Below are 26,301 nucleotides of genomic sequence, written 5' to 3' on the forward strand. Positions count from 1 at the left end.
TATTTTGCTTAAACTACTATGGAAAGTTGTTCATAATTGGAGTAGTGTGGTGAGTGTTATTGTGTCTTCAACGAAAAGCAATTTTTCAAATCTGCATGAGATTGCAAAATGAAACCACATAAATCTTACTCTCTGTGAAAGACTGAAGATTAAAAATAAAGTTAACAGGTGGTAGACTACTTTAAAGTGTAATGATCTAATTTGAAATGGACATTTTTCTGGAAGTACTTTGGAAGTGGGACTAATTTTCTGCGTAAGACATTGGAGCCAATATGCTTGCAATGATTATTGTAATGGGGGTGGGGATGGTGAGTTTTTGAAAGGAAATCTGTGTTATCACTTTGTAGGCGTGATGTTATAGGAGGGTACAGGACCCAATACCGACAGTTAAGTTAATAAATAACAATAAATAACTTACTAAGTATCTTAAATGTTTCCTTTTCTGTACCAGTTCTCATTACATTTTCAAATTTAAAAAATGCTTCTTTGGTCAGCAGCCAATCTCCATGGCCATTTCACTTAGAATATTTTCCTCTTTTAATGTTTCCTGATTCTGCATAATTTGACATCTGTGATTCAATTTTTTTTTCTTTTTTAACGAGTGACTTAACACTGACCGCGTCAGGCTACCAAGAGATGCAGGCGAAATGGATTAAGATACTACAGATTATCCAAATAATTTTTGACTGGGTTTTTTTAATTGCCCCCTAGAAATGCCATTAAATCCGTAGGATTACAGCGTGGTAGGTTGAAGAGGAAGGTTGGAACCTGAATGAGTGTTTTGATTGAAAGGGAACTGAGGTAGCTACTAGCAGGATATCAAGGATAGGTAGTGTTTTGTAGCCAGGAATTCAACATTTTGCTCCTCTACCTTCAGAACGTTATAAAAGTCAATGCTGATTCAACCTTAAATGCGTGAAATTCCTAAATACATTTTATGTTTTTCCCTCCAACATTCCTCTACGACACATATACGTGTCGACAACTGTCAGAAATAGCCTGCCTTACGTGGTATTCCTTCCTTTTGTTCATTTTAAAGAAATGTGAATTTATAAGCAATTTTCAGGCTTCTGGGTTATTTTTCTACCTCTGAACCTAAAATTCGTGGATCTCTGGGCAAAAGCTACAATGACTAAAAGTCTGATTTGGGGAAATAAATTCACTTATATCTGCTTTGTTGGTTTAAAATGGATAACTGGGATTTTAGTCTCTTCCTGGTTCTAAATAAATTTTCTTCTCCTTGTTGCACAACTTGTGAAGTATCTTTTCTTTGAATCATGCTTCTGAAGGAGCCAGTTGATGTGTGAGTTTGAAAGGGACCAAAATGGCTGGCAGGTTTCATGCCAATAAGGATGTAAGTGATGTAATTGAGTTGTTACGCTCCAATTTTTATCATTCGATATTAGTACCCCATGGGTTAAAGAGATTAAATCTTCCATTATCTTCATGGAACTGGGTCGTGAAACTATACTAGGAACATCCAGGCCAGAGAGAGGAATAATATGACCACAGAATAATCTTCTTACTGAGATATTAGAACTTTTTTTTCCTTCAGGTTTGGGATCTTTTTCAGGTGGAACAAATAATTTGACAGGTTGGGGCCTCCAGCTTAAGCCATTCCCGGTTACCAAATGGGCAAATATTTTCTTTACAAAGGTTCCAACCTATTAAACTAATAGGCTGCTTCGATTACATAAGTGAAATGTGGAAAACACCATTAATCAAGATGTCTATTGGAAGGGCTTCAGGAAATTCTGTGAGACCCGATATGCTAAAATCCCATCTCCAAGAAACCTTCCCTGGCTAAATCCTCATTTCTCCCCATCGCCCTCCCTTCCATGTCACCTAGACATTTGGATCGGAATCCCCCCAAGCGTGATCTTCATCCCACTTTCAGCCATACGTATCAGATGTATGTCACCATTTTTCCTATGTTGTATTTACATGTTCATCACCCCTGGTAGCTTGTGAGCTCTTCACTCAGAACAGTGCTCTGCACCCAGTAAGCCCTCAATAAATACCACCGTTTTACTGAATTAAATGATGTTTTTGTAACATCAATGCAGTCCTAGATCTTTGACGAGCTTCTCATGGCATCATCATGGTACCAGACTGAGGCTGCGGGGGCCAAGGCCTATTATTTGAGAGGAGGTTTTAGTAGTAAATTCAACAGCCCTCAAGGCCAAGCCAACATTTGCAGAGAGCCCAATCCCAATTCGTGGGACTAAGCAATTGTGAACTTTGAATCTTTTAAAAGTCCTATGGGCCACAGAGTATAGTCTGAATATACTCTGCCTTTATACACTGACTCTGTAAATCTAAACATCTAAAATGTAAATGTCACTAACAAATGCCCTGGCATTTATCAGTGAGAAGAAGCATGGCGTGGTGGGTACAGCATGGGCCTAGGAGTCAGAAGGTCTGCTACGTGTCTGCTGTGAGACCTTGGGCAAGTCACTTCGAGAGAAGCAGCGTGGCTCAGTGGAAAGAGCCCGGGTTTAGGAGTCAGAGGTCATGGGTTCTAATTCCAGCTCTGCCACCTGTCAGCTGTGTGACTTTGGGCAAGTCACTTGACTTGGCGGTGCCTGAGTGACCTCATCTGGAAAATGGGGATGAAGACTGAGCCTCAAGTGGGACAATCTGATTGCCCTGTATCTACCCCAGCGCTTAGAACAGTGCTCGGCACATAGTAAGCGCTTAACAAATACCAACATTATTATTACTTCTCTTTGCCTCAGTTACCCCATCTGGAAAATGGGGATGAAGACCGTGAGCTCCACCTGGGACAGGGAGTGTGCCCAACCCGATTTGCTTGTATCCACCCTAGGATTTAGCAGAGTGCCCGGCACCTAAGAAAGCGCTTAACAAATACCGTAATTATTACTGTTATTATCAAAAGCAGCCATTAAAATATCATACCCATTTGTGGATTTCCATGTAGCCACGGTGTCTGGAACCATTTCTCCTGTTGCCGCCTCTGTCACTTTAAGTAAGATGGTTTGGTTTACAGCCATTGCCCAGAAAAGTCAATAACCTCCCCTTTGAAAAAGATACCTGAGGGGGAGAATGTGGTGGAGGGGAGTAGAGACCCAACTTTCAAAACTACCACACGAGCAAGACATCAGCATGCCGACTCTGATTCGCAACATTTTGTGCTTTTCCAAATCCTAGTCCCCTCCCTCAATTCGGCCACCCTGGTGGTCTTCAGAACAGACCCTCGCCCCTCTGGATGAGAGCAGCATGGAGCTCCCAGGATTCTCTTCCAATAAGCTGCCAGTAATTTGTATTCCTGGCCACATGAAGAAGTGTTAGAGAAATGCAAGTCGTCTGACAGATGCAACTCAGTCCTGAAGTACTAATTTATATATATTTCATATTTATATAAATTTAAATAATAAGTTTATACAATATATATTTGTACATTTGCCCTTAATTGATCAAATAACTAGCCTCCACTCCTAAGAGATAGTCACTGGGATTTAAGAGTGAGACCCCAGCCAAAGGAATAATGTGCTAAAATGTCTGTTATCGAGATTACCCATTCCTTGAGGGGAACAAAATGTTGCTCTCTTGTAAAATGGTGAGTTAGAAAATAAATGGTTTCTATTAACACATTTTGGGATATCAGCTTAACAGAGGTGATAAGGTTATGCTACTGAAAAATTTCATTCTTGTAAAATCAATCCCATGAAATGTATCTCTAGACTCAATTATTGGACCCCATGTTTTCGCTTAGATGAATTGCTTTACTTTGTGACCACTGCAAAGTGTAAATGCTGTCAATTTTGCACAATGGTAATGCTTTCTTTTTTTCCTCATGTTTTGTACAAATGGTAATGCCTTCATCCAACCCTGCTTAGATACAGGATGCATTTCTAATTTCCTTTCCTTTTCTTCCCATCATCTGTCCTCCCTTTCAGTGTTTTTTTCCTGGTGGTCTCACTCCGCCACACCTCCAGTCACTCATACACCTGCTTCTCTCTTCCCTGTTGGAATATTTTTGTCTTAGTCATTATATTTGAGGCCACATTTGTGCCATTTTGTGGTAGTTCTATCAACTGATATTATTTCATTCAATTATTCATTCATTCATTTACTTATTGAGCACTTACAGGGTGCAGAGCACTATATTAAGCACCCTGGAGAGTAAATAAAGCAATAAATGGGCACGTTACCTGCCCACAACGAACTTGCAGTCTTTACTGAGTGCTTACTGGGTGCAGAGCACTCTATTAAGATTTTTGGATTGATTCAGTCGTATTTATTGAGTGCTTACTGTGTGCTGAGCACTGTACTAGGAGAGTACAGTACAACAGGAGGAGCCAAACGAGAGGCTCAGGGCTCCAGTGGCTCCACTTGCAGATGTTCAGAGGTTCTCTCTGTCCATTGCCCCCTCTCTGAGAAAGAAAGACCAAAAACGGCAGTCAGAAGGACCTGGGTTCTAATCCCTGCTCCACCCCATGTCTGCTGTGTGACCTTAGGCTAGTCACTTCACTTCTCTGTGTCTGTTACCTCAACTGTAAAATGGGGATTAGAATTGTGAGTCCCATGTAGGACATGGGCTGTGTCCAACCTGATTAGCTTGTCAACCCTACAGCACTTAAGTACATTATCTTTAAATTATGTATTATGAATTATTTATATTAATGTTTGTCTCCCCCTCTAGACTGTAAGCTCATTATGGGCAGGGAAAGTGCCTGCCAATTCCACTCTATTGTAGCCTAAAGTGCCTGCCAATTCCACTGTATTGTAGTCTCCCAAGTGCTTAGTACAGTGCTCTGCACATAGTAAGCACTCAATAAATACGATTGCTAATAAATACCATAAAAAATGTACATACATAGTACAGGTATAACAATTCACATATTCACTTGTATCTGACATTTCGTAACAGCGTAGACTAGACAGTAAGATCATTATGGGCAGGGAAGGTGTCCACTAATTCTACTGTATTGCACTCTACCAAGTCCACAGTTCAGTGCTCTGCACATAGTAAACACTCAATAAATACCATCGATTGATGGATTGATTGTGTGTTCTCTTACTGTGTGTGGGGCTCACAGTCTTCATCCCCATTTTCCAGATGAGGTAAGTGAGGCCCAGAGAAGTGAAGTGACTTGCCCACAGTCACACAGCTGCCAAGTAGCAGAGTTCAGGATTCGAACCCATGACCTCGTATTTCCAAATCCGGGCTCTTTCCACTGAGCCACGCTTCTTCTCTTAGTGTCAGGCACATAGTAAGCACTGAAAAATGGGGATTGAGACTGTGGGGCACAGGGACTGCGTCCAACCCCATTTGCTTGTGTCCACCGCAGCGCTTAGGACAGTGCCTGGCACATAATAAGCGCTGAACCAATACTCCTCTGGGCCTCAGTTTCCTCATCTGCAAAATGGGGATTGAGACGGTGGGGCACAGGGACTGCCTCTAACCCCATTTGCTTGTGTCCGCCCCAGCGCTTAGGACAGTGCCTGGCACATAATAAGCGCTGAACCTCAATAAATACTATTTATTGAGAAACAAAGCGCTCAATAAATACTATTGAATGAACCAATACTCCTCTGGACCTCAGTTTCTTCATCTGCAAAATGGGGATTGAGACTGTGGGGCACAGGGACTGTCTCCAACCCCATTTGCTTGTATCCGCCGCAGCGCTTAGGACAGGGCCGGGCACATAATAAGCGCTGAACCAATACTCCTCAGGGCCTCAGTTTCCTCATCTGCAAAATGGGGATTGAGACTGTGGGGCACAGGGACTGCCTCCAACCCCATTTGCTTGCGTCTGCCCCAGCGCTTAGGACAGTGCCTGGCACATAAGCGCTGAACCTCAATAAATAGTATTTATTGAGAAATAAAGCGCTCAATAAATACTACTGAATGAACCAATACTCCTCTGGGCCTCAGTTCCCTCACCTGCAAAATGGGTATTGAGACTGTGGGGCACAGGGACTGTCTCCAACCCCATTTGCTTGTATCCGCCGCAGCGCTTAGGACAGGGCCGGGCACATAATAAGCGCTGAACCAATACTCCTCAGGGCCTCAGTTTCCTCATCTGCAAAATGGGGATTGAGACTGTGCGGCACAGGGACTGCCTCCAACCCCATTTGCTTGTGTCCGCCCCAGCGCTTAGGACAGTGCCTGGCACATAATAAGCGCTGCACCTCAATAAATACTATTTATTGAGAAATAAAGCGCTCAATAAATACTATTGAATGAACCAATACTCCTCTGGGCCTCAGTTCCCTCACCTGCAAAATGGGGATTGAGACCGTGGGGGGACAGGGACTGCCTCCAATCCCATTCGCTTGCGTCCGCCCCAGCGCTTAGGACAGTGCCTGGCACATGGTAAGCGCTGACCAAAAGAAAAAACCCGTCATTATTTATGAATTAAAAGCCCCGCCCCCAAATGGCGAGGAAAACTCTGCGAAAAGCGGCTCCTCCTCCTCCTCCTCCTCCTCCTCCTCCTCCTCCTCCTCCTCCTCCCCCTCCTCCTCCTCCCCCCCCCTCAGCCGAGCGATGACGCGCTCTGAAGCCCCGCCCCCCACGGGAGGGGGGAGGAGGCGCGCGGGCACAGAGCCCTGGCGCGCATGCGCCCACTGGAGGGGGGGAAGCGCGCGCAGAGCCCTGGCGCGCATGCGCCCACGGGGGAGGGGGGGGAGCGCGCGCACAGACCCCTGGCGCGCATGCGTCGCCCTCGGGGAGGGGGGAGTAGGAGGGCGCGCACAGAGCCCTGTTGCGCAGGCGCCCCCAAGGTTTCGTTTCTTCGTCCCCGGCCGCCCGTTCCCCCGTACGGTGGCCGAGCGGAGCCCGTCGCCGTGGATGAATGAAGGTGCGGAGCGCCGGCCCATCTCGGCCCCTTCCACGCTCCCCTGTCCCGGCGGCTCGGCTGCCCCGTGCCCGCCTCGTTTGGGTTTTTTTTTTTTTTGGTTTTATTTTTGGCTCCCTTCGTGGGTGACGGGAGCCGGGGGCGCGCGGGGGTGGGGGATCGGCAGCCGCCAACGCCGCCCTAGGCCCGGGCCAGTCCTGCCCTCGGCCTCACCGGCTTTTCCTGGGATTGGGAGGCGGAGGGTTCCCGGGAGACCACCCCCCCCGCCTCATCTCCCCATCCCTTGTTTCCTTTTATTAATAATAATAGTAGTGTGCAGAGCACTGTTCTAAGCGCTGGGGGGAGATCCTGGGTCATCAGGTGGTCCCACGTGAGGCTCACAGTCTTCATCCCCATTTTCCAGATGAGGTAAATGAGGCCCAGTGAAGTGACTCGCCCACAGTCACCCAGCTGACAAGGGGCAGAGCCGGGATTCGAACCCATGACCTCTGACTCCCCAGCCCGGGCTCTTTCCACTGAGCCACGCTGCTTCTCAGCCGCCCCCCCCCCGCCCCCCCCGAAGTAGCATTGTCTCCCCCCGACTCTACCAGTCTGGTCCTCCAGGGAATGTGATGTTATAGTGTCCTCTCCCAAACGCTTAGCCCAGTGCTATGCACCCAGTAAGCGCTCGACAAATAGGATTATTAGAAGTAGTAATAGTAACAATTCAGATGTTTGAACAGCCTCCCTAACGTTTGAAGAAGCGGATAGCGAGGAATAATGATAATGATGGTATTCGTTACACACTTACTATGTGCAAAGCACTGTTTTAAGCGCTGGGAAGGATACAAGGTGATCAGGTTGTGCCCCACGAGGGGCTCACGGCCTTCATCCCCATTTTACAGATGGGGTAACTGAGGCCCAGAGAAGGGAAGTGACTTGCCCAAAGTCACACAGCTGACAAGTGGCTGAGTCGGAATTTGAAACCATGACCTCGGACTCCCAAGCCCGAGCTCTTTCCACTGAGCCACACAGCTCCCCGTAGGCTTAGCCCACACCAACAACTCCCAAACCATAACTTATTTTGGGCAATGCCAAAACCATAACTTATTTTGCTTCCCTTCATTCGTTTCAGTACTTAGAACAGTGCTTGGCACAGAGTAAGCGCTTAAGAAATACCATTATGATTATTCAGGCTGCTCCACGAGGAGGCTTTTTTTTTAACCTCACTCCTCCTGGCCTCTTGGAATACATAATTGTATATTTTCATCCAGGTATACGATGGGTATTTTACAGTGCATGTAATCCCCAGTTTCAGGGAGGGATAGAGATCCACAGAGTAACTGATCTGCCTAAAGCCACTCAACAAATCAGCGGCAGAGTTAAATTTGAACTTCAACAGCCCCAATTTAGGCTCCTCTTCTTTCAGTCTGCTGGCTGCATTTTCTCAGAGACTAGTGGGACGTGAAATTCTTCTTTCGAGTGGTCTAACGCATCGTGCTCTTGCTCGTGTTTGTTTCTCCTTAGGATAAATGGTGATAATGACCGAATGCTCCAGCCTTCAGTTTGTCAGTCCTTTTGCCTTTGAGGCAATGCAAAAGGTGGATGTGGTGCGCCTGGCATCGTTAAGTGATCCCGAATTAAGACTTCTGCTGCCTTGTTTAGTGCGGATGGCCCTGTGTGCCCCAGCTGACCAGAGCCAAAGCTGGGCCCAGGATAAGAAACTGATTCTCCGACTCCTTTCCGGTGTGGAAGCCGTTAACTCCATCGTTGCATTACTGTCCGTGGATTTTCATGCGTTAGAGCAAGATGCTAACAAAGAGCAACAACTTAGGTAAAAGCGTTTTTTATGGTGATTATTGGGGAATTTGGGATTTTTCTAGATGTGCACATGGGGAGGAATGAAGGATTTTTTTTAGGCCTCTGGGATTTTCCAGATTACTTATTTAGCTCCTCTCTGTTGGATGTATTCCAGACCTGGGGTTTGTCAAATACACCATTTTGCTGATGCAAAATTATCAGCTATTGGAGCCAATACTGAAGCATGGAAAAATCTCAGAATTAACAAAGACAACTTAGTTTTTTCTTAAATTCTGTCATTGATTCTAGTAAAAAAAAACCCAACAAACTATTTAAGTTTTTTCCTCTGTCTATAGTTTCCATGATTCTACTTCTTCTCTTACATGATTTTTCCTCATCCATTTACCAATAGGCATAAACTTGGAGGAGGCAGTGGAGAGAGCATCCTGGTGTCCCAGCTTCAGCATGGACTGACTTTGGAATTTGAACACAGTGATTCCCCTCGTCGGTTGCGTCTTGTGCTTAGTGAACTCCTAGCAATTATGAACAAGGTGATTTTTTTCCCCCTGTTTGTTTTTTGAAGATACATATGAATTCTGTGTCTATGAAAATTCAAGTCTGGTAGTGTTAGCGAGAACCAGGCAGGCAATCTGCCTTAATTGTGCTAGTTATCTTCCAGTCTGTCAGTTCTTCATCTTCCAGACTGACCGTGCGTATCCGAACAGCGTTAATAGCCTCTCCTCCTCTTCCTGAAGGGTTCCTAACCTGTTCCGCTTCAGAGATTATTAGTAGGATTTATTAATCCTATAGGAAAAGATTGACCTGTGTTATTTAGTGAATTTTACCACTATTTGGGAGCCTACAAAATATACTGAAAACATTTTCATTCATTCATTCATTCATTCAATAGTATTTATTGAGCGCTTACTATGTGCAGAGCACTGTACTAAGCGCTTGGGATGAACAAATCGGCAACAGATAGAGGCAGTCCCTGCCGTTTGACGGGCTTACAGTCTAATCGGGGGATACGGACAGACAAGAACAATGGCACTAAACAGCGTCAAGGGGAAGAACATCTCGTAAAAACAATGGCAACTAAATAGAATCAAGGCGATGTACAATTCATTAACAAAATAAATAGGGTAACGAAAATATATACAGTTGAGCGGACGAGTACAGTGCTGTGGGGATGGGAAGGGAGAGGTGGAGGAGCAGAGGGAAAAGGGGAAAATGAGGCTTTAGCTGCGGAGAGGTAAAGGGGGGATGGCAGAGGGAGTAGAGGGAGAAGAGGAGCTCAGTCTGGGAAGGCCTCTTGGAGGAGGTGATTTTTAAGTAAGGTTTTGAAGAGGGAAAGAGAATCAGTTTGGCGGAGGTGAGGAGGGAGGGCATTCCAGGACCGCGGGAGGACGTGACCCAGGGGTCGACGGCGGGATAGGCGAGACCGAGGGACGGCGAGGAGGTGGGCGGCAGAGGAGCGGAGCGTGCGGGGTGGGCGGTAGAAAGAGAGAAGGGAGGAGAGGTAGGAAGGGGCAAGGTGATGGAGAGCCTTGAAGCCTAGAGTGAGGAGTTTCCTTTAGCTCAGTCTAGGAAATCAGGTAAGAGCCCTGATTATTAGCAGTAAAAGTTTATGGACTATTAAAACATAATGCCAGTCAGCTCCCTATGTTTTATTTAGTTTTTTTTGTTGGAGAAGTCAGAATCCATTAATGGATGAGTAATGAAGATTATTTTCCAAATATTTTCCCGTGTTTTCCCACAGAAAGTATTTGTAATATAGATTTCTTCAACAGAAACCCATGCGTAACTTGTGTGGTTGTAAATAGGCCATCTTACCACCTTACCATTTTGGGTAATCAGTTTCAATCAAGGACTTTCAAACATTTTATCAATTTTTATGAAAATCCTTTGGAAATAGGATGTCTGTATCCTGTTATTTTAAGATTATTTATGAAGCTCTCAGTAATATTACATGCTTGTGGTGGGGGGAAATGAGAATATAAGTTAAGCAGCAGCAGTATGTCAGGGTGAAATAGCTAACTACCCTGGCCCCTCGGTCTCTTTTACTGACCCTTTGCTTCCCACCTCTTGATTGTGACTCTCCATCAAGATTGAGGTATGGGTCATCTTCTCATTGTATACTCACTTCTGTTGGGGAGCACTTCTGCTTTCATGGCTTCAGCTACTGCTCTGTGCCAAGAAATCTTGAATCTACCTCTCCAGCCCCTATGTCTTCCCTTCACTGCAGTCTTCCGCCTCTGGGACATCTGTACATGGAAGATCTGCCAGCAGCTCAATTGTAACATGTCCAAAACTGAACTCCTCGACTTCCCTCCCAAGTCCTTGCCTTCATCTAATTGTCCCGTCATAGTGCAGAATACGGCAGGCTCTTTGCCTTCAAGGTGTTTGTCTTGGCGCTCTCTTTGACTCCTCCTCTCTTTCAGCCTTCGTATTCAGTCTCGCACCAAATCATGTCAGTTTTTCTTCCACAGCATCTCCAAGATCTGCCTCCTCTTCTCCATCCAAATCACCACCAAGCTGGTCTGGGCTTGTTGTGTTCTATCCTGGCCCGACTACTGCATCAGCCTCCTCACTGATCTCTCTGCCTCCTGTCTTGCTTCTCTCCAGACTCTATATTTCATTCTAGTCTTTGGATTATTTTTTATTACTATTACTACTAATAATTGTGGCATGTGGTAAGATCTACTTTTGTGTCAGACACTGTTTTAAGGACTGGGGAAGATACAAAATAATCAGGTCAAACACAGTCCCTGCCCCATATGGTTCTCCCAGTTTAAGGGGAAGGGAGAATAGATATTGAATCCCCATTTTACAGATGAGATTACTGAGGCTCAGAGAAGTTAAGTGACCCAAGGTAACACAACAGATATGCAGCAGAGCCGGAATTAGAACCCAGGTCTTCCGACTCCCAGGCCCAGGCTCTTTCCAGGAGGCCAAACTGCCCCTCTCAGGATTGCACTTGGGGAGTTTCCAGTACTCTACTAGTCTTGGCTACGGGAGGGAAAGTCAAGCAGAGGCATTTACCCATTACATTCCTAACGTGGGCAGTGGCTAGTGAGTGGAAGGCAATCCGCTATAAGTCAAAACTCACCTGTGCTGGGCAGCAGGGGCACGGGAGAGAGTCGAAGATGGAGACTCAAGTTTACTGCACAGAAGAAGGCAGTGGTGAACCACTTCTGTATTTTTGCCAAGAAAATCCAATGAATATACTACCAGAACAATTGCAGTTGGAGGTGGGATATTCTGGGAGAAATACGTCCATGTGGAGTCGCTATGGGTCATAATTGACTAGATGAGATAAGACGACACTGCTCCTCTAGATTGTGTCATTCTGTATCCATTCTTTATCCATCATTCTGTTTCCCTCTCTTTGCTCCTCTAAAACATCCAGTGGTTATCCATATTTGTATGTATCAAGTCAAAATGCCTCACCCACTTTGAGGCATTTAATCAACTCTCTTCTCCCACTATCAATCACTCAGTGATATTTTTTGAGTGTTTACTATGCACAGAGCACTGTGCTACTCGCAAGGTAGAGTACAGTGCAACAGAATTAGCAGACACGTTCCCTGCCCATGATGAGAGTAGTCTAGAGGGGAAGGCAGACATTAATAGGAATAAATAAGTAATTTATAATATATGATTTAAAGATAAGGGCTTTGGGGTTGGGAGTGAGGTGAATATCAAATGTCCAAAGGTCACAGATCCAACTGGATAGAAGACAAGGAAGGGAGAGCAAGCTGGGGGAAAAGAGGCCTAATTGGGAAGACCTCTTGGAGGAGATGAAACCGTAATAATACTGTGAAGGTGGAGAGTGTGGTGGTCTGGTGTATGTGGAGGAGGAAGATGTGGGAAAGGGATCAGGGTGAGATAGGCAAGATGGGTGCACAGACAGTAAGCTGGCACTAAAGGAGCGGGAGTGTAAGGGCTGGGCTGGAGTAAAAGGTCAGTGAGGTGAGATAGGATGGGGCAAGCTGTTAGAGTGCTTTAAAGCCGATGGTAAAGGTGGTCTGATGCAGAGGTGATTGGCCAGCCATTGGAGGTTCTTGAGGAGTGGGGAGACATGGACTGAACATTGTTGTTGATAAATAATCCATGCAGCAGAGTGAAATATGGGGTGAGGTGTGGAGAGACTACATTACATTCGAGTTCGCAGTCTTGGCTCCTCTCAGGCCAACCTACGTACTGACTTACATTCAACTTATGCCTATCACCAACCTCTTTTCCCTTGCCTGGCACCCTTGTCCCCCTCAAATCTGACACACCAGACCTCTCCCCTTCTTTGGAACTGTTCCCCCCCCCCCCCCCATCACATCTCTTTTAGGATCTCTTCTCTGATGAATTTCTACTCTCCCCAGGTTTTGTTTTCCAACTGCCACTTCAGCACATGTAAACTCAGAGCCTCCTGGAGTACTTATCAACCTACTGTACATACTCCACTTCTTAAGTATTATCTCATGTACCTATCCCGTTTTCTCTTTACTCCTATCTGTAAATTATTTCCGTGTGGGTCGCTCCTGCTGGAACGTAAACCCCTTGAAGGTAGGGATCAGCATATCTAAGAACTCAGTTGCACTCTTCCAGACTCTTAGTACGGTGCTCTGCATGATAAAGGTGTTCAATACGTATTGATTGACATAATTTAAGATACATCTATACATTTATATATATAGTTATTCTTTGTATTAGAAGGCATCACTGTGGTGAAGTTCATCAGTCGCTGATAAGGCCAATTTGGGATCCCCAGTTCTGGCCACATTATGCATACAAAATCATTGTCTCCTGTATGTGTTGTTGTTATCTCTAATCTGTAGTCTATTCACAAATAGTGATGATGGACCTAATATTCATAAATGCTAAAGGTAGTTATTGGGCTGAGGTGTCTTGGGGTGTTTTGAATTAACTGAGAAGTAGAGAAGTAGTGTGGCACAGAGAAGCAGTGTGGCCTAGTGGGTAGAATGCGGGCCTGGGTGTCAGAAAGGCCTGGGTTCTAATCCCGGCTCCTCCACTTGTCTGCTGTGTGATTCTGGACAAGTCACTTAACTTCTTTATGCCTCAGTTACTTCATCTGTAAAATGGGGATTAAGACAGCCCCACGTGGGAGTTGGACTCTCTCCCATCTGATTTGCTTGCATTTATGCCAGTGCTTAATACAGTCATAAATGCTTAACAAATGCCCCCCGCAAAAATCCTAAAAATTGGGAATTTGGTGGGAGTTCCAAGCCAGTAGGACAGTATTCATTTGTCTTTGATATGGAAAACTTTCTAGTTGAGTTGTTAGTTATAATAAAATAGATGATTGGTCATTCTCCAGTTGTGAGCAGTTCCCAAATTTAAAAGTTAAATGATACATGAAAATGGGTGAATGGAAGTAGATAACTATCTGGTAGAATTTGAATATTGAATGGAATTTATAAAGCAATCATTAATGTTTAAAGATAGGGGAGAATGTGTATTGTGGTGCAATTAAGTATCCCAGACGTCTCTTATATGAGAATCTATCTCATTTGCTATTATAAAATTGAACTTGAATTTGATCATCTTTTCATAGGCACCAAATGGGTTTCCACCGTACTTGCCAAGGTTAAAGCCAGCATTTTCTTGGCAAGATGCTCATGGTTTAGTGGATAGAGCGTGGGTTCGGGAGTCAGAAGGTCACAGGTTCTAATCCCCATTCTACCTCTTATCTGCTGTGTGGCCTTGGGCAAGTCACTTCACTGGGCCTCAGTTACCTCTTTTGTAAAATGGGGATTGAGACTATGTGGGACAGGGACTCTGTCCAACCCAATCTGCGTGTATCCACCCAGCACTTAGTACAGTGACTGGCACATAGTAAGCGATTAACAAATGCTATTATTATAATAATTATGTTATTATTAGTAATACTAATAATAAAACCCCTATGTTGGGCATTCCTGGTCAATTGTTTTAACATATCAGAATGTGTTTGTTTTTGTTTTTGTTTTGTTTGCTCCAAATATGTCTCTATACTACATTGCAGTCTTTGAGGATGGTGCAGCCTCAGCTAAACAGTCTTTTGAATTGGTTTGAATCGAATGACTATTTGAAATAAGTTTTAGCAGGACTGAAATTGGTGTTATTCAGATCAGTGTTTCTTTAGAGAAGAAGGGTTGCCTAGTAGAAAGAGAATGGGCTTGGGAGTCAGAAGAACCTGATTCAAATCCTCGCTCTCCCACATGTTTGCTGTCTGACCTCGGGCAAGCCACTTAACTTCTCTGTGCCTCAGTTACCTCAACTGTAAAATGGGATTAAAAGTGTGAGATCCATGTGGGACATGGTCTGTGTCCAACCTCATTAGCTTGTATCTACCCCAATGCTCAGAACAGTGTCTGGCATGTTGTAAGTGCTTAACAAATTCTATGTTTTTAAAAAAAATCTGGCTGAAGGCAACAATACCTTCATTTTAATTTACATTAAGATCGTGAGTCTTTTTTTCTTTGTAGGTGTCTGAGTCAAATGGAGAATTTTTTCTCAAATCTTCTGAGCTGTTTGAGAGTCCAGTCTACTTAGAAGAAGCAGCAGATGTTCTCTGCATTTTACAAGCAGGTGCTGTATACTGAGTTTTAGTAACCATTTCAGAAGTCTTTCATTTTATAACTGAGCCTGAAACGTTGGATTATTTCCAGAATCAACAAATGGGGGAAAAAAATGTTTCGATGTTTAGTTCTGATCATCAAGACAGCTAGATCTTTAGGCATTGAAAGAAAGGCTAATGAATTAAATAAGTTTAGAGTATGACCACATAATGTCAGGAGAGAAATGAGCATTGCAGACAACTCTGCTTAGTATATAATAGTTTAGTATTTCATCAGCTAGTAATTTTGAGACTCTGAAATTGTTTTCTTGCAGAGCTCCCTTCCCTGCTTCCTATAGTTGATGTGGCCGAAGCCTTGTTGCATGTTCGAAACGGAGCCTGGTTCCTGTGTCTCTTGGTGGCCAATGTTCCTGATAGTTTTAATGAAGGTAGGTGATCTTCACTGTTTGATGGCTGAAGCTGCCTCCTCTCTATGAATTATCAGTGGACAAGAAAGGTAGCAAACAATCGATTGGCTGGTAGGGCAAAGGTTTGTTAGCTTTGTTTTTGAGATGTGGGGAAGAGGGGCAGAGGAGTAAGGGAGAAAGAAGAGCTTTGGACCCCCGAGGTTGTCCTAATTGCTACTGCTGCTTAATTTTCAAAGCTCCAGAATAAAATGTCCCTCTCCCCCATTCTTTAAGGAAAGGACAATGACTATAACCTGGCAATCGACACCCTTCTCCCCTCAGAGTGGTTATTTCAGGGTGGCCTAATTCAGGACATCATGAGAATCTTGTTTCCACTAAGGTTTTTAACAGTCTGGATTGAGGTAATGCTGTTTCTTTCAATATGAGAGTCTTTGGGGGCAACTCTACACAGTGGAATTGGTTGTGACATTAAACTCCCTATTCTTCTGTCGTCACTCTGTCCCATCAATTAGTGTGGGTACACTCGGTACACTGGTGTAGGTACAATTGTATGTCTGTATATTTTTAGCATTTGAGGATGCCATTAAGTGCCACACGAACAGGAGTGATTGAAAAGACTTAATGTCTGACTGACAGTCCCTTTCCCCTTGTGAACCCTTAAGGATTATCCCTGGCTGTACCGAAGCTCACGCCACTTGAAGTGCTTTTGGCTTCTTTCAGTTCTGCCTCTACTATTCCAATTTTTTTGCAACCTCTGCCAAAGGAGAGCCATCCCCTCCCGATTGCCATGTGCCAGTCATTTTAGGGGAGGGGTATTCTGGGAGTGGGGAACCGAGGAAGAACTTCAGGAGATTGTATGGTGAAAAAAATTGAAGGATAATGTATGTCAAGGAAGTAGTGAATGTTTATAGAAAACTCAAGCAAGAGGCTGGGAATTTAAAAATGGATGTTTACCAAGGTTTGCATGGATAATAAGGAAGCCAGCTGGCTCAACTAGATAGCTTAACTAGATAAGAAGTCATTTACCTCTATTTCATGCAGGTAATGGCCCGAGAGTTGTTTCTGTGTCACCCAGGCCTCTGTGAAATGAATTGCCCAGTGCAAGTCCCTGCTAGAAAATGAGTCACATTTGGTTGTCATTTGTGACTAAGGTGATCTGTGGTTGAGTTGGGGTTGAGATTATCCACTGAAATGTCTAGTTTCCCTCACTTTCCACTTCATCTCTAGGAAAACCTCATTGTTCTCATTGCCTCCATGTCACTTTGGCTGCCAGTTGCCAGCCACTTAAGAGGCTGGGAAATGAGCCATGAAGATTGAAATGCCTTTCTAATTCTTAGAATAGAGATATAAAATCCAGGGCACACACATCCAACCAATGGAAGGTTACCACATGGAGGTGGTACAGCTTGCAGACCCTGCCCCCAGTATATAAAGGCCTAGTTACACCCCTCGAGAAACATTTTGTAAAATGTTATGTAGTCTAAAGGTAAATTTGAAATTGATCCTGCTGCCATGAAGACAGGGCATCATCTGGTTAGGGCTAGGCAGGGCAGATAGGTTCTGATTGCAAGGATATATTTGGTAAACAAGATCTCCATTCTTTAGGCTCACAGTTCTACGCATTTTCCCAACAACCTATAGTTTAATTGAAATTTTGTGGGATTAAGAATGGGGGAAGTGTGAGGGAACAAATGGACAGCTTGATCAAACCAGGCTTCTACTGAGAGGAAGCAGTATTTTTGTTGCCTGTTTGAAGCTGGATTTAGGGAAGAGCCAACAGTGATTCCCAAAGCTGTATTGTCTCAAGTGATTTACTCGTGAGAGGTTCCAGAATTGATAGAGGCCCTTGAATATTTAGTTTGTAGAGGCCTGATTAAGAATGGTGAACGACAGGACGAAGAAAGCTTTGGAGGACGTCGCAGGACAGATGCACTTCGCTACCTGTGTAAAATGAATCCTTCACAAGCTCTCAAAGTGCGCGGCATGGTGGTAAGAACCTGCTTTTTTTTGGTGGGAGACCAGGTTTGACATCTAAGCCCTCCCCAATCTGAAATGGAGAACCTCTGCCCATGGGGATCTGAGGATGACTTAGGGTGGAGAATATACAATGAAAGTGTCTTGCTTCTCTCTGTCTTTCCAGTGTCCTCTTGTAGGACCTCATTGTTCTTTAAAGCGTCCCTTCTCCTGTGTTCATGGAACCGACTAGGATTTCTTCCCCATGTTCCCTGTTAGGTGGAGGAATGTCACCTGCCTGGTCTTGGAGTGGCTTTGACATTGGATCACACTAAGAATGAGGTTTCTGAAGATGGAGTAAGCGACCTGGTTTGCTTTGTGAGTGGCTTGCTTCTCGGAACAAATGCGAAAGTTCGGACTTGGTTTGGAACGTTCATCCGAAATGGACAACAAGTGAGTGAAAAAAACGGCTGGGGACTTATGAACAGTTAAATAGAAGGGAAAGATAGAGGAGTTCAAATGGTTGAGTTTTTGTAGTGGCTAACACTGTTCATAATAATAGTAGTAATATTATTAATGCAGCACTCATGTTGATTGGTTATCAGAAGCACTTGTCCATATGCTGGAGTTTCTGACCAGCTGACAGCCTGCGCTTAAGACTGGGAGAGAGCTGGGCTCTGAAAGCATCAAGGAAGAGTGGTTCAGGGAACGTTCAGGTCCTTTACCGATCCTTCCGCCTTTTCACTCCCCGCAGGCTTCCCTAGGTCAGCTTTCTCTGCTCATCTTCCATGTCGGTTGTTATTGCTCTTCCTCTCCACCTCCGTCAGATAATGGGGCCAAACACTAGGAAGCATTATTGTTATATTACATTTCTCTTGCATTTTTATACTTACAAAATAGTTTATATTCATTTTTTGTGATTTCTCATAAAAATGGCCCATCAGAATTCAACGCTGAAATATAAATTAAAATGAGTTGCAGTCAGTAAGTGGAGGATTAGGGTTCGCCGTTCTTCCAAACCCCTACAATATTCATTAGGTCACTGAATCACATGGCTTCCTTTTTTTCTTGAATTGTCTTGAATTATTCTGGTTTTGCTAGAATTTTTAAGCCCATTCATTTAATCAAATTGTTTGCTGTGTTAGTGGTTTTCTTGGTACTACACCACGTACAAGGGTGAGCAAACTATACTGCGATGTTGCATTTAAGGTCTGGAATATAGCATATGAGTAATTGGTCCACTTTCACCTTGTCACAGGTCACGTCGTAGTTGCCTATCAACTTAATGTTATTTCATTTGAACCGATATCATGGAACTTGGGTTTTTTGATTTGGTTTAGTGACTCAAGAGATTTATAAAATGAGAGCCTGCAGTTTAACCATTCAGTGGTTCCTTTTCACTTAACACAGTATACAGTAGAATAGTCAAATTTAAAGGGCATTAGGATATTTTCCCAGTGGCCACGGGATTAAGCTATGCACTTTGTTTACTATTCTAGAGGTACCTTGGAAGCAGTGTCACTTCAGAACTGCCTCTAATAATGTCACACAGGATGTCATCAATCTCCAGATGCTCCTTCCAGTGGCTATACTATACTATATTGACCAATAATAATAATTGACCGATAATACAACACTGTATTGACCAATGCCTTCCTCTTGCTTTAGGATGGCATGTTTTCTAGAGGTTTCTGCACATCTGTTTTTTGTTCTTTGATGTCGTTAAATACATAAAAGTCAATTGATATATATATAAAAATATGTGTATTTATAATATATATTTATGTATATATGTGTACACACATACATATATACATCTATATATAAAATCAACCTCAACGAGGTGGGAAAAATAGAGATTGCATGATTTGAACAAATATGATTTCTTTTGCAAGCGAGGAGGCAGAATATGGAAGCCCTTTAGACTTCCTTAAAGGTAATCTAGCTTCTGGGGACCAAGTTGAGGGAAACTTTTACTAATCTTCAGTTTCTTCTCTGGATTTCATTCTCTCTGTCCCACTCACTGTGTTCTCTTTCTTCCTCTCTACTTCTCCACACACACATTCCTGACCATTCTCATTTCTGGAGCGGGCATGTTTAAGGGATGATTGGAATTTGAAGATTCCCATCAGCTTTATGTAATTTGTATTTTTCAGCCAATTAGGTGCTGAGTCACTTGTCCCTGCAACCCTGGTCACCAAGGTTACCACTCCTCTTTAGTCCCAAAGGGTAGTGCCAATGTTGCTGTCGAGTGTGTAGCTTTCAGAAATGATGCTGAATCTGTGGTGAAAGTATATTGCTGCCTATGGGGATGGGGTGGGGTTCTTATTAAAACTGAGAAATGAATTAATCTATAGCTGATCTCTCTCCTTAAAAAAAAAACCCTTTAAAGTCTAATTTAATTGGGACACAGTCAAGTGTTTTGTAAATGAGTCCTTCAAGTGTTTAAAATCTTAAAAAAGGCTCGATGGTTTCCTTCTCTAAATGCATTTTTCTTACAGAGAAAAAGAGAAACGAGCAGTTCCGTCCTTTGGCAGATGAGAAGGCAGCTTCTCCTGGAGCTGATGGGAATTCTACCCACAGTACGAAGCACACGCATTGTGGAAGAAGCTGACGTAGACATGGAGCCCACTGTGTCTGTGTATTCAGGGCTGAAAGAAGAGCATGTTGTGAAAGCCAGTGCATTATTACGTCTCTACTGTGCTTTGATGGGGATCGCTGGACTCAAGTACTCAACCTTTTGATTCTTTCCTTTTAAATTTTGATTCTCTACTTTTTAGCCCTATAAATGTGACAAAAGGCCATCCTCTGAAAGATTTAAATAGCATGTTGTGACTCTCTCCAGGAGTCCTCATTACCTCTGGTGATTTCAGATCATATCTCTTGAGACAGAAATGCAGACTCAGCATATGGATCGCTTGCTTGAGGAATGAAACTAGGACACTTAGTGGACCTTCCACCAGATTTTATGCCAAGACACAGTGTGTAGTAAAACCTGTTGTAGCATGACATATTTTTGAAAAAAAACTTGGTCTTCTGAAATATCAAGTTAGCGAAATGGATTAGGTTTCTTTAATCCATATGAAAGACACGACTCAAGGCCCCAAACCCCTGTTTCCCATTGACTTAATGATTCTAATCCAGAGGAAAAGTAAAGCAAAAAACTTAATCTTGTTATGAAGTCAAAGCCTCAATTCAGAGCAACTTAGAGACGAACAACTGAGGCCAAACAGATCAAAAGGCTAATTAGATCAAGTATGTGGAATTCCAGCAACAGAGTGTTGAATTGTACATGGTGCAACATGTACTAATTAGGGAAAAGCTAATGAGTATGAAATAGCATGAGTTCCAGATTGATATAGTTCTTTGGAGTTCAAAGATTTGGATCCTGGAGGGAATCAGGGAAAATTAAACTTTGAATTTGAGAAAATATGAGGGGGGCAGATTGAACTGTCCATTAGATAGAGAAATAAGGAGAGGTGAAATTCACCATAATGCAAATGTTGCTACATTAATATTAGAAGTCTCAAATATACGGGAAAATTGAAATGCTTGTTGCCTAGTTGAGGGCTGTGATAAAATTGACATTTTGAAAACTTAATGGAGGGAAGAAAACTCAGGGGATAAAGGTGCTTTCAAGTTATAACTGCTAGAGAAATGGCAGGGGTAGGTGCATAAGCAAGGATATGGCACTACAAGTAATAGAAGTGAAAGTAGGTAGTCAGCATTCTCCTCGCATGCAATGCAGCATACTAAGTGCTTGGGAAAGTACCGCCGAAGCATGCGACAGGTTCCCTCACCACAAGGAGCTATCACTCTAACAGGGGAAAGAGACATAGAAGTATTTCCAAATAGAATCATAAAGATAATGGTAATAACAAAAATCTCTCTCCAGTTAGGAATACTGTGGAATCTCATTTGACTAGAAATTGCTCACTTGAAACAAAAGTATTATATCAGGGCTGTTCCCAAGACCACCCTATCAAGAAATGTTAGGTAGGATTGGGGAAGTAAGCGGTAAAAGTAGTCCAGGTAGTAATAATGTGAGACTTCCGTTAACTCTGTTGGGGTTGGTTGAATTTCTCAGAGGGTGAGAAGTTCAGGTAAGATTTCTGGCTAGATTAAATCATTTTTTAGTCCAATTAGTCTTGGGAACTCAAAAGGAAAGTTAATATATTTGATTTAATTCTAGATGGCAAACCAGACCTTAGTTTAGAGCCTGCCGAGGGAAGCGATCACATGTTTTCTGAAAGAGAAATTGAGCTTCACTACTTCTCGAGTTGAAAGGGTCAATATGTATAGAGAGTAGATGAAACAATGGACACAATATATGTAGATTTACAAAGGGCCTTGGCAGGATTCTACTCCTCTTAAAAAAAAAAAAGCACACATAATAATGTATGCGTTAAGTGCTTTCTATGTGCCAGGCACTGTAGTAAGCGCTGGGGTGGAGACAAGCAGTTGGAGATGGACACAATCCCTGAGTAAGCATGGGATTGGAAGAGTGTTCAATCAGAGGTTAAAAAAATGACTGAACTACTGGATGCTAAGGGTAGCAATAAATGGCTGCTTTTCAGAATGGAGGAGTGTACCTAGCGGTGTCCCTCAGGAAAGGGTACCAGAAACTGCCAAGCTCTGAAATGCTTACCTAGAAATCTTGAAACTTCCCAGCAAAAAAAGTTGGAGACTGGGGATTGTGGATGTGAGTAGAAGTTCCTTTACTTCCAGCTGCCGTTCATACAAGATTATCTACACGCTCTGCTTTGCTTCATGGCCGCTGACAGGACAAGCCGTGTGCATGAGGGGGCCACTTTGGGTTCGTAGAAGGAGAGTTAGGGTTTAGGGATGAAAGATCCTAACCCTTCTGGTGGATGTCAAGGTGGGCAGCCGTTGCACTGTTCCTTCAAACATCTGTTTGCCACCGACTGAGACAGAATCCTGGACCTGATGTGTCATTGGCCTGACCCAGTAAATGACATTACTTCTATTCTTAAAATATGCTTTCATAAAGGGGAGTGAAAGATGTAGAATAAATCTCTAGACACCCATTCTGGGGGCTGTAGGGAGTCAGGAGCATCTCTTGAAACCTCCTGGAGGTTGGATCCACAATTTGGATCTTACCTAGAATCCTGCAGCTTTGTTATGCCGGTAGGAAGTGCTGCAAGGGAGCCAGAGTCAAGCTGAATTACATATCTGTCCTTTGGGTCACCATAAGAGTTCAGATCTGCCACCTCCCTCCAGAAATAAGATACAGTATTTTCCAGGAACTGCAGGCAACTGCAGTTTACAGAACAATATGTATTTTAGCTTCTACGTAGAGTTAAAGTAAATTTGTTTTGCTTAGTTCTTCCCCGAGAGGCTCTTGTGGTATTAACCGTTGATTATAATTAGTTTTGTTTCGTGCCTGATGACTAAAAATGTAAGTGGCGGGGTTCTTCTTTAACTACTCACCCCTTTTCATTTTAATATATGCAGTTCATATATGCTTTTTAAGGTGGAACACATTTTGGGTTTAAAATATAAGAGTTTCACATTTGGTTTTGTGTAAACAGTTCTTGAAATCCAGTTTTTGTAGTTGAACAGGCTTTCTTGGCTAGGGTAATTGGTTGCCAAAGCACTTATGATTTTATTCTCATTTAGACCTACTGATGAAGAAGCTGAACAGTTGCTACAGTTAATGACAAGTCGTCCTCCTGCCACACCAGCTGGAGTTCGCTTTGTTTCTCTTTCCTTCTGTATGCTGCTGGCCTTTTCTACACTTGTCAGGTATCTTGGTTTGAGACTGGGTTTCTTTAACTGACTTAGTGGTTACAGCCCCTGTGAGTTGCAAATGGCTTGAGCTTTTGGTCATCCATATAAAATGCAAGTTTTTAGCACTTAACGTGTATCCTGGGGATGCTCTGACTCCTTGCACATTCATTCATTCATGTCGATCATATTTACTAGGCACTTACTGTATGCAGAGCACTGTACTAAGAGCTTGGGAGAACACAAAATAACAATGAACACATTTCCCGCCCACATCGAGCTTACAGTCTCGAGCACATCTGATCAGTGTAAGGTTGCTCTGGCTAGAAATATGAATTCTGACCATTGATTCAACCTCTTCCTTCTCCCAGAGAGGACTAGTCTTCTTTGCGTAGTCAGATTCATGCAGTTTCCTCTCAGTTGATGTTTGGTCTGTAGTTTTGTCTTCATCAGTGTGGGTTAAAGCAGATGCCCTCTGGCTGGTTTATACTTCCTGGGACATAACTATTGAGGCTTAGGGGACAGACCTGGGTTCTAATCCCAGCTCTGCCACTTGTGCGCTGTGTGACCTTGGGCATGTCACTTCTCTGTGCCTCAGTTTCCTCATCTGTAAAATGTGGATTCAATACCCATTCTTCACTTTATTTAGACTGGGAGCCCCATGTGGGACAGGGACTATGTCCACACCTGATTAACCTGTATCTACCCCAGCATTTAGAAGAGTGCTTGACATGTAGTGAGCAATTCAATAAAAATAAGAGAGTAGTTTCTAATCCCCTAAAAGATTCTTACTTTGGTATTGTAGGTACTACCAACCAGATGGGAAGTCATGTTAAAAGCAAAATAATAAAATGTAAGGGGTGAAGAGGAGAGTTTTATCATAGGATCCCAAAAGCCCAATCAGTCAGTCAACGGTATTTATTGACCACTTACTATGTGCAGAGCACTGTACTAAGCACTTAAGAGAGTACAGTGCAATAGGGTTAGTGGACACAGTCCCTGCCCTCAATGATGTGTGACCTTGGGCAAGTCACCTTAATTTATCTGGGCCTCAGTTCCCTCCTCTGTAAAATGGGGATTAAGACTATGAGCCCTTTGTGGGATCAGGTCTGTGTCCAGCTTGACTGTCTTCTATCTACCCCTGAGCTTAGAACAGTGCCTGGCACTTAGAAAGCACTTAACAAATACCATAATAATAATAAGGAGTGTACAGTCCAGTGGCGTGAGACTGGCCTTAAAAGAAATTAGAGGGAGGAGAAACAGCGGAGTTTAAGGATATGATCCTAAGTACTGTGGGGCTGGGGGTGGAGCCCCTCGACATCAACTCCATTTAAAAGAGGAAAGTGGGACTCTGAGCAGTGACTCCTCGAACTTCATACAGTAATCCAAGGGCGGAGGCTATCTGTAATTGCTTCTTCGGCACCTTAGGCAGTTTGTCTCTCCATTACCAACAACTAAAATTCAAGACTTTTTATTTAGCTGTCAATATTGGATGAGTGAAAGGGAAGATCATTATGACCCACTTCTATAGAGCTGTGTGTCCTTTTCAGAATGCTGTCTTTAGAGTGACATACATTTTCTCAGTTAAATGTTCAGAGGCTGTTCTATGTTTTTCAGTACACCTGAGCAGGAGCAGCTAATGGTGATGTGGCTAAGTTGGATGATAAAAGAAGAAGCCTATTTTGAAAGGTAAGACTGCTTAATTTTCCAACTAGGTGATCGTGTCTATTTCTCTTGCTTTGAAAAGTCATTATCATTTTTCTGTTCTTACAGTACTTCTGGAGTTTCTGCCTCCTTTGGAGAGATGCTATTATTGGTAGCTATGTATTTCCATAGCAACCAGCTTAGTGCCATTATTGATTTAGTCTGTTCAACTTTGGGAATGAAGGTAATTTCTCTTTTACTTCCTAACAGAAAGTATGTGTATGTGGGCCTTTTTTTAATAATGTTAAGTAACAAAACTTGGCCCTGGAGTTTGTCATGTTCTGTCTTAAATATTTATTGAGCACTCATTATGCTAGGCTCTTACGAAACACATTTACCCTGAGTTATCTGCTCTCAAGGAGCCAGTGTTCTAAGACACCGTGGTTCACGTCCTTCATATAGTGTTCATTCATTCAGTTGTATTTATTGAACACTTACTGTTTGCGAAGCATTGTACTGAGCACTTGGGAGAGTACAAAATAACGATAAACGGACACATTCCATGCACCCTAGGAGCTTAAAGTCTAGATAATCGCACCTGTCACAGTCTCTGTCCCACATGATGCTCACAGTTTAGGAAGGAGGGTGAAGTAGTATTTTGACCCATTCTACTGATGAGGAACCTGAGATACAGAGATGTTAAGTAACATGAGGAAACTGAGGCACAGAGATGCCCAAAGTCATCCAACAGGCAAGTGTTAGAGCCGGGACTAGAACCCAGGTCCCTTGCTCTTTCTGCTAGGCCGGGCTGCCTTTGAACCTTGTAGGCCTACCAACTCTGCCGTGATGTACTCTCCCAAGCGCTCAGCACATATTACCTGGTACATACTACGACATATGAGTATTATCATTCAGTACATATATCAACGTATAAATGCCAAGTAGCTATATACGAGGTGAAGCAAAAGTCACTTGCAGTTGCACAAAGATAACTTCAGTAGAAAGATTTTGATATTTGAATTGACTATGACAGTGAAAAAAATATGACAAAGTCAAATATCTCTTTTAGAAGAGTACAATTTATTTAAGGGCATCTCTAATAGTGATTTGCCTTACTGTGCGTATCACTTCTTAATTTTCCACTTTACATAATTTTTATTTTTCTGTTTTGCTTAAGAGTTTTTACAAAAATAATTCTTTAATGCTTTTTTAGGAGTAACATTGGTGAAGCATTTACCAGGTGCCACGCGCTGGGGCAAGTAGAAAATAATCAGGGCATACGCACTCCCTCTCCCATGCGCAACTCACGCTTTAAGAGGGAGGGAGAACAGGTATTTTATCTCCATTTGCAGATGAGGAAACTGAGGCACAA

General features: G+C 43.1%; 1 protein-coding gene across 1 annotated transcript in view; it reads left to right on the forward strand.

The window, feature by feature from the left end:
- Positions 1-6,733: 6,733 nt before the first annotated feature.
- INTS2 (integrator complex subunit 2) overlaps positions 6,734-26,301 on the forward strand; it is a 41,061-nt gene continuing 21,493 nt past the window's right edge. The window contains exons 1-11 of the mRNA XM_029082138.2: positions 6,734-6,827; positions 8,331-8,637; positions 9,016-9,154; positions 15,086-15,188; positions 15,492-15,605; positions 17,443-17,573; positions 17,817-17,990; positions 20,039-20,265; positions 23,178-23,303; positions 24,903-24,974; positions 25,059-25,173. Coding sequence (XP_028937971.1) covers positions 8,336-8,637; positions 9,016-9,154; positions 15,086-15,188; positions 15,492-15,605; positions 17,443-17,573; positions 17,817-17,990; positions 20,039-20,265; positions 23,178-23,303; positions 24,903-24,974; positions 25,059-25,173 — 1,503 coding nt within the window. The 5' untranslated portion in view covers positions 6,734-6,827; positions 8,331-8,335. The remainder of the gene's footprint in view (positions 6,828-8,330; positions 8,638-9,015; positions 9,155-15,085; positions 15,189-15,491; positions 15,606-17,442; positions 17,574-17,816; positions 17,991-20,038; positions 20,266-23,177; positions 23,304-24,902; positions 24,975-25,058; positions 25,174-26,301) is intronic.

This window comes from Ornithorhynchus anatinus, chromosome 17 (genome assembly GCF_004115215.2).
Source record: "Ornithorhynchus anatinus isolate Pmale09 chromosome 17, mOrnAna1.pri.v4, whole genome shotgun sequence".
NCBI classification, from domain to species: domain Eukaryota; kingdom Metazoa; phylum Chordata; class Mammalia; order Monotremata; family Ornithorhynchidae; genus Ornithorhynchus; species Ornithorhynchus anatinus.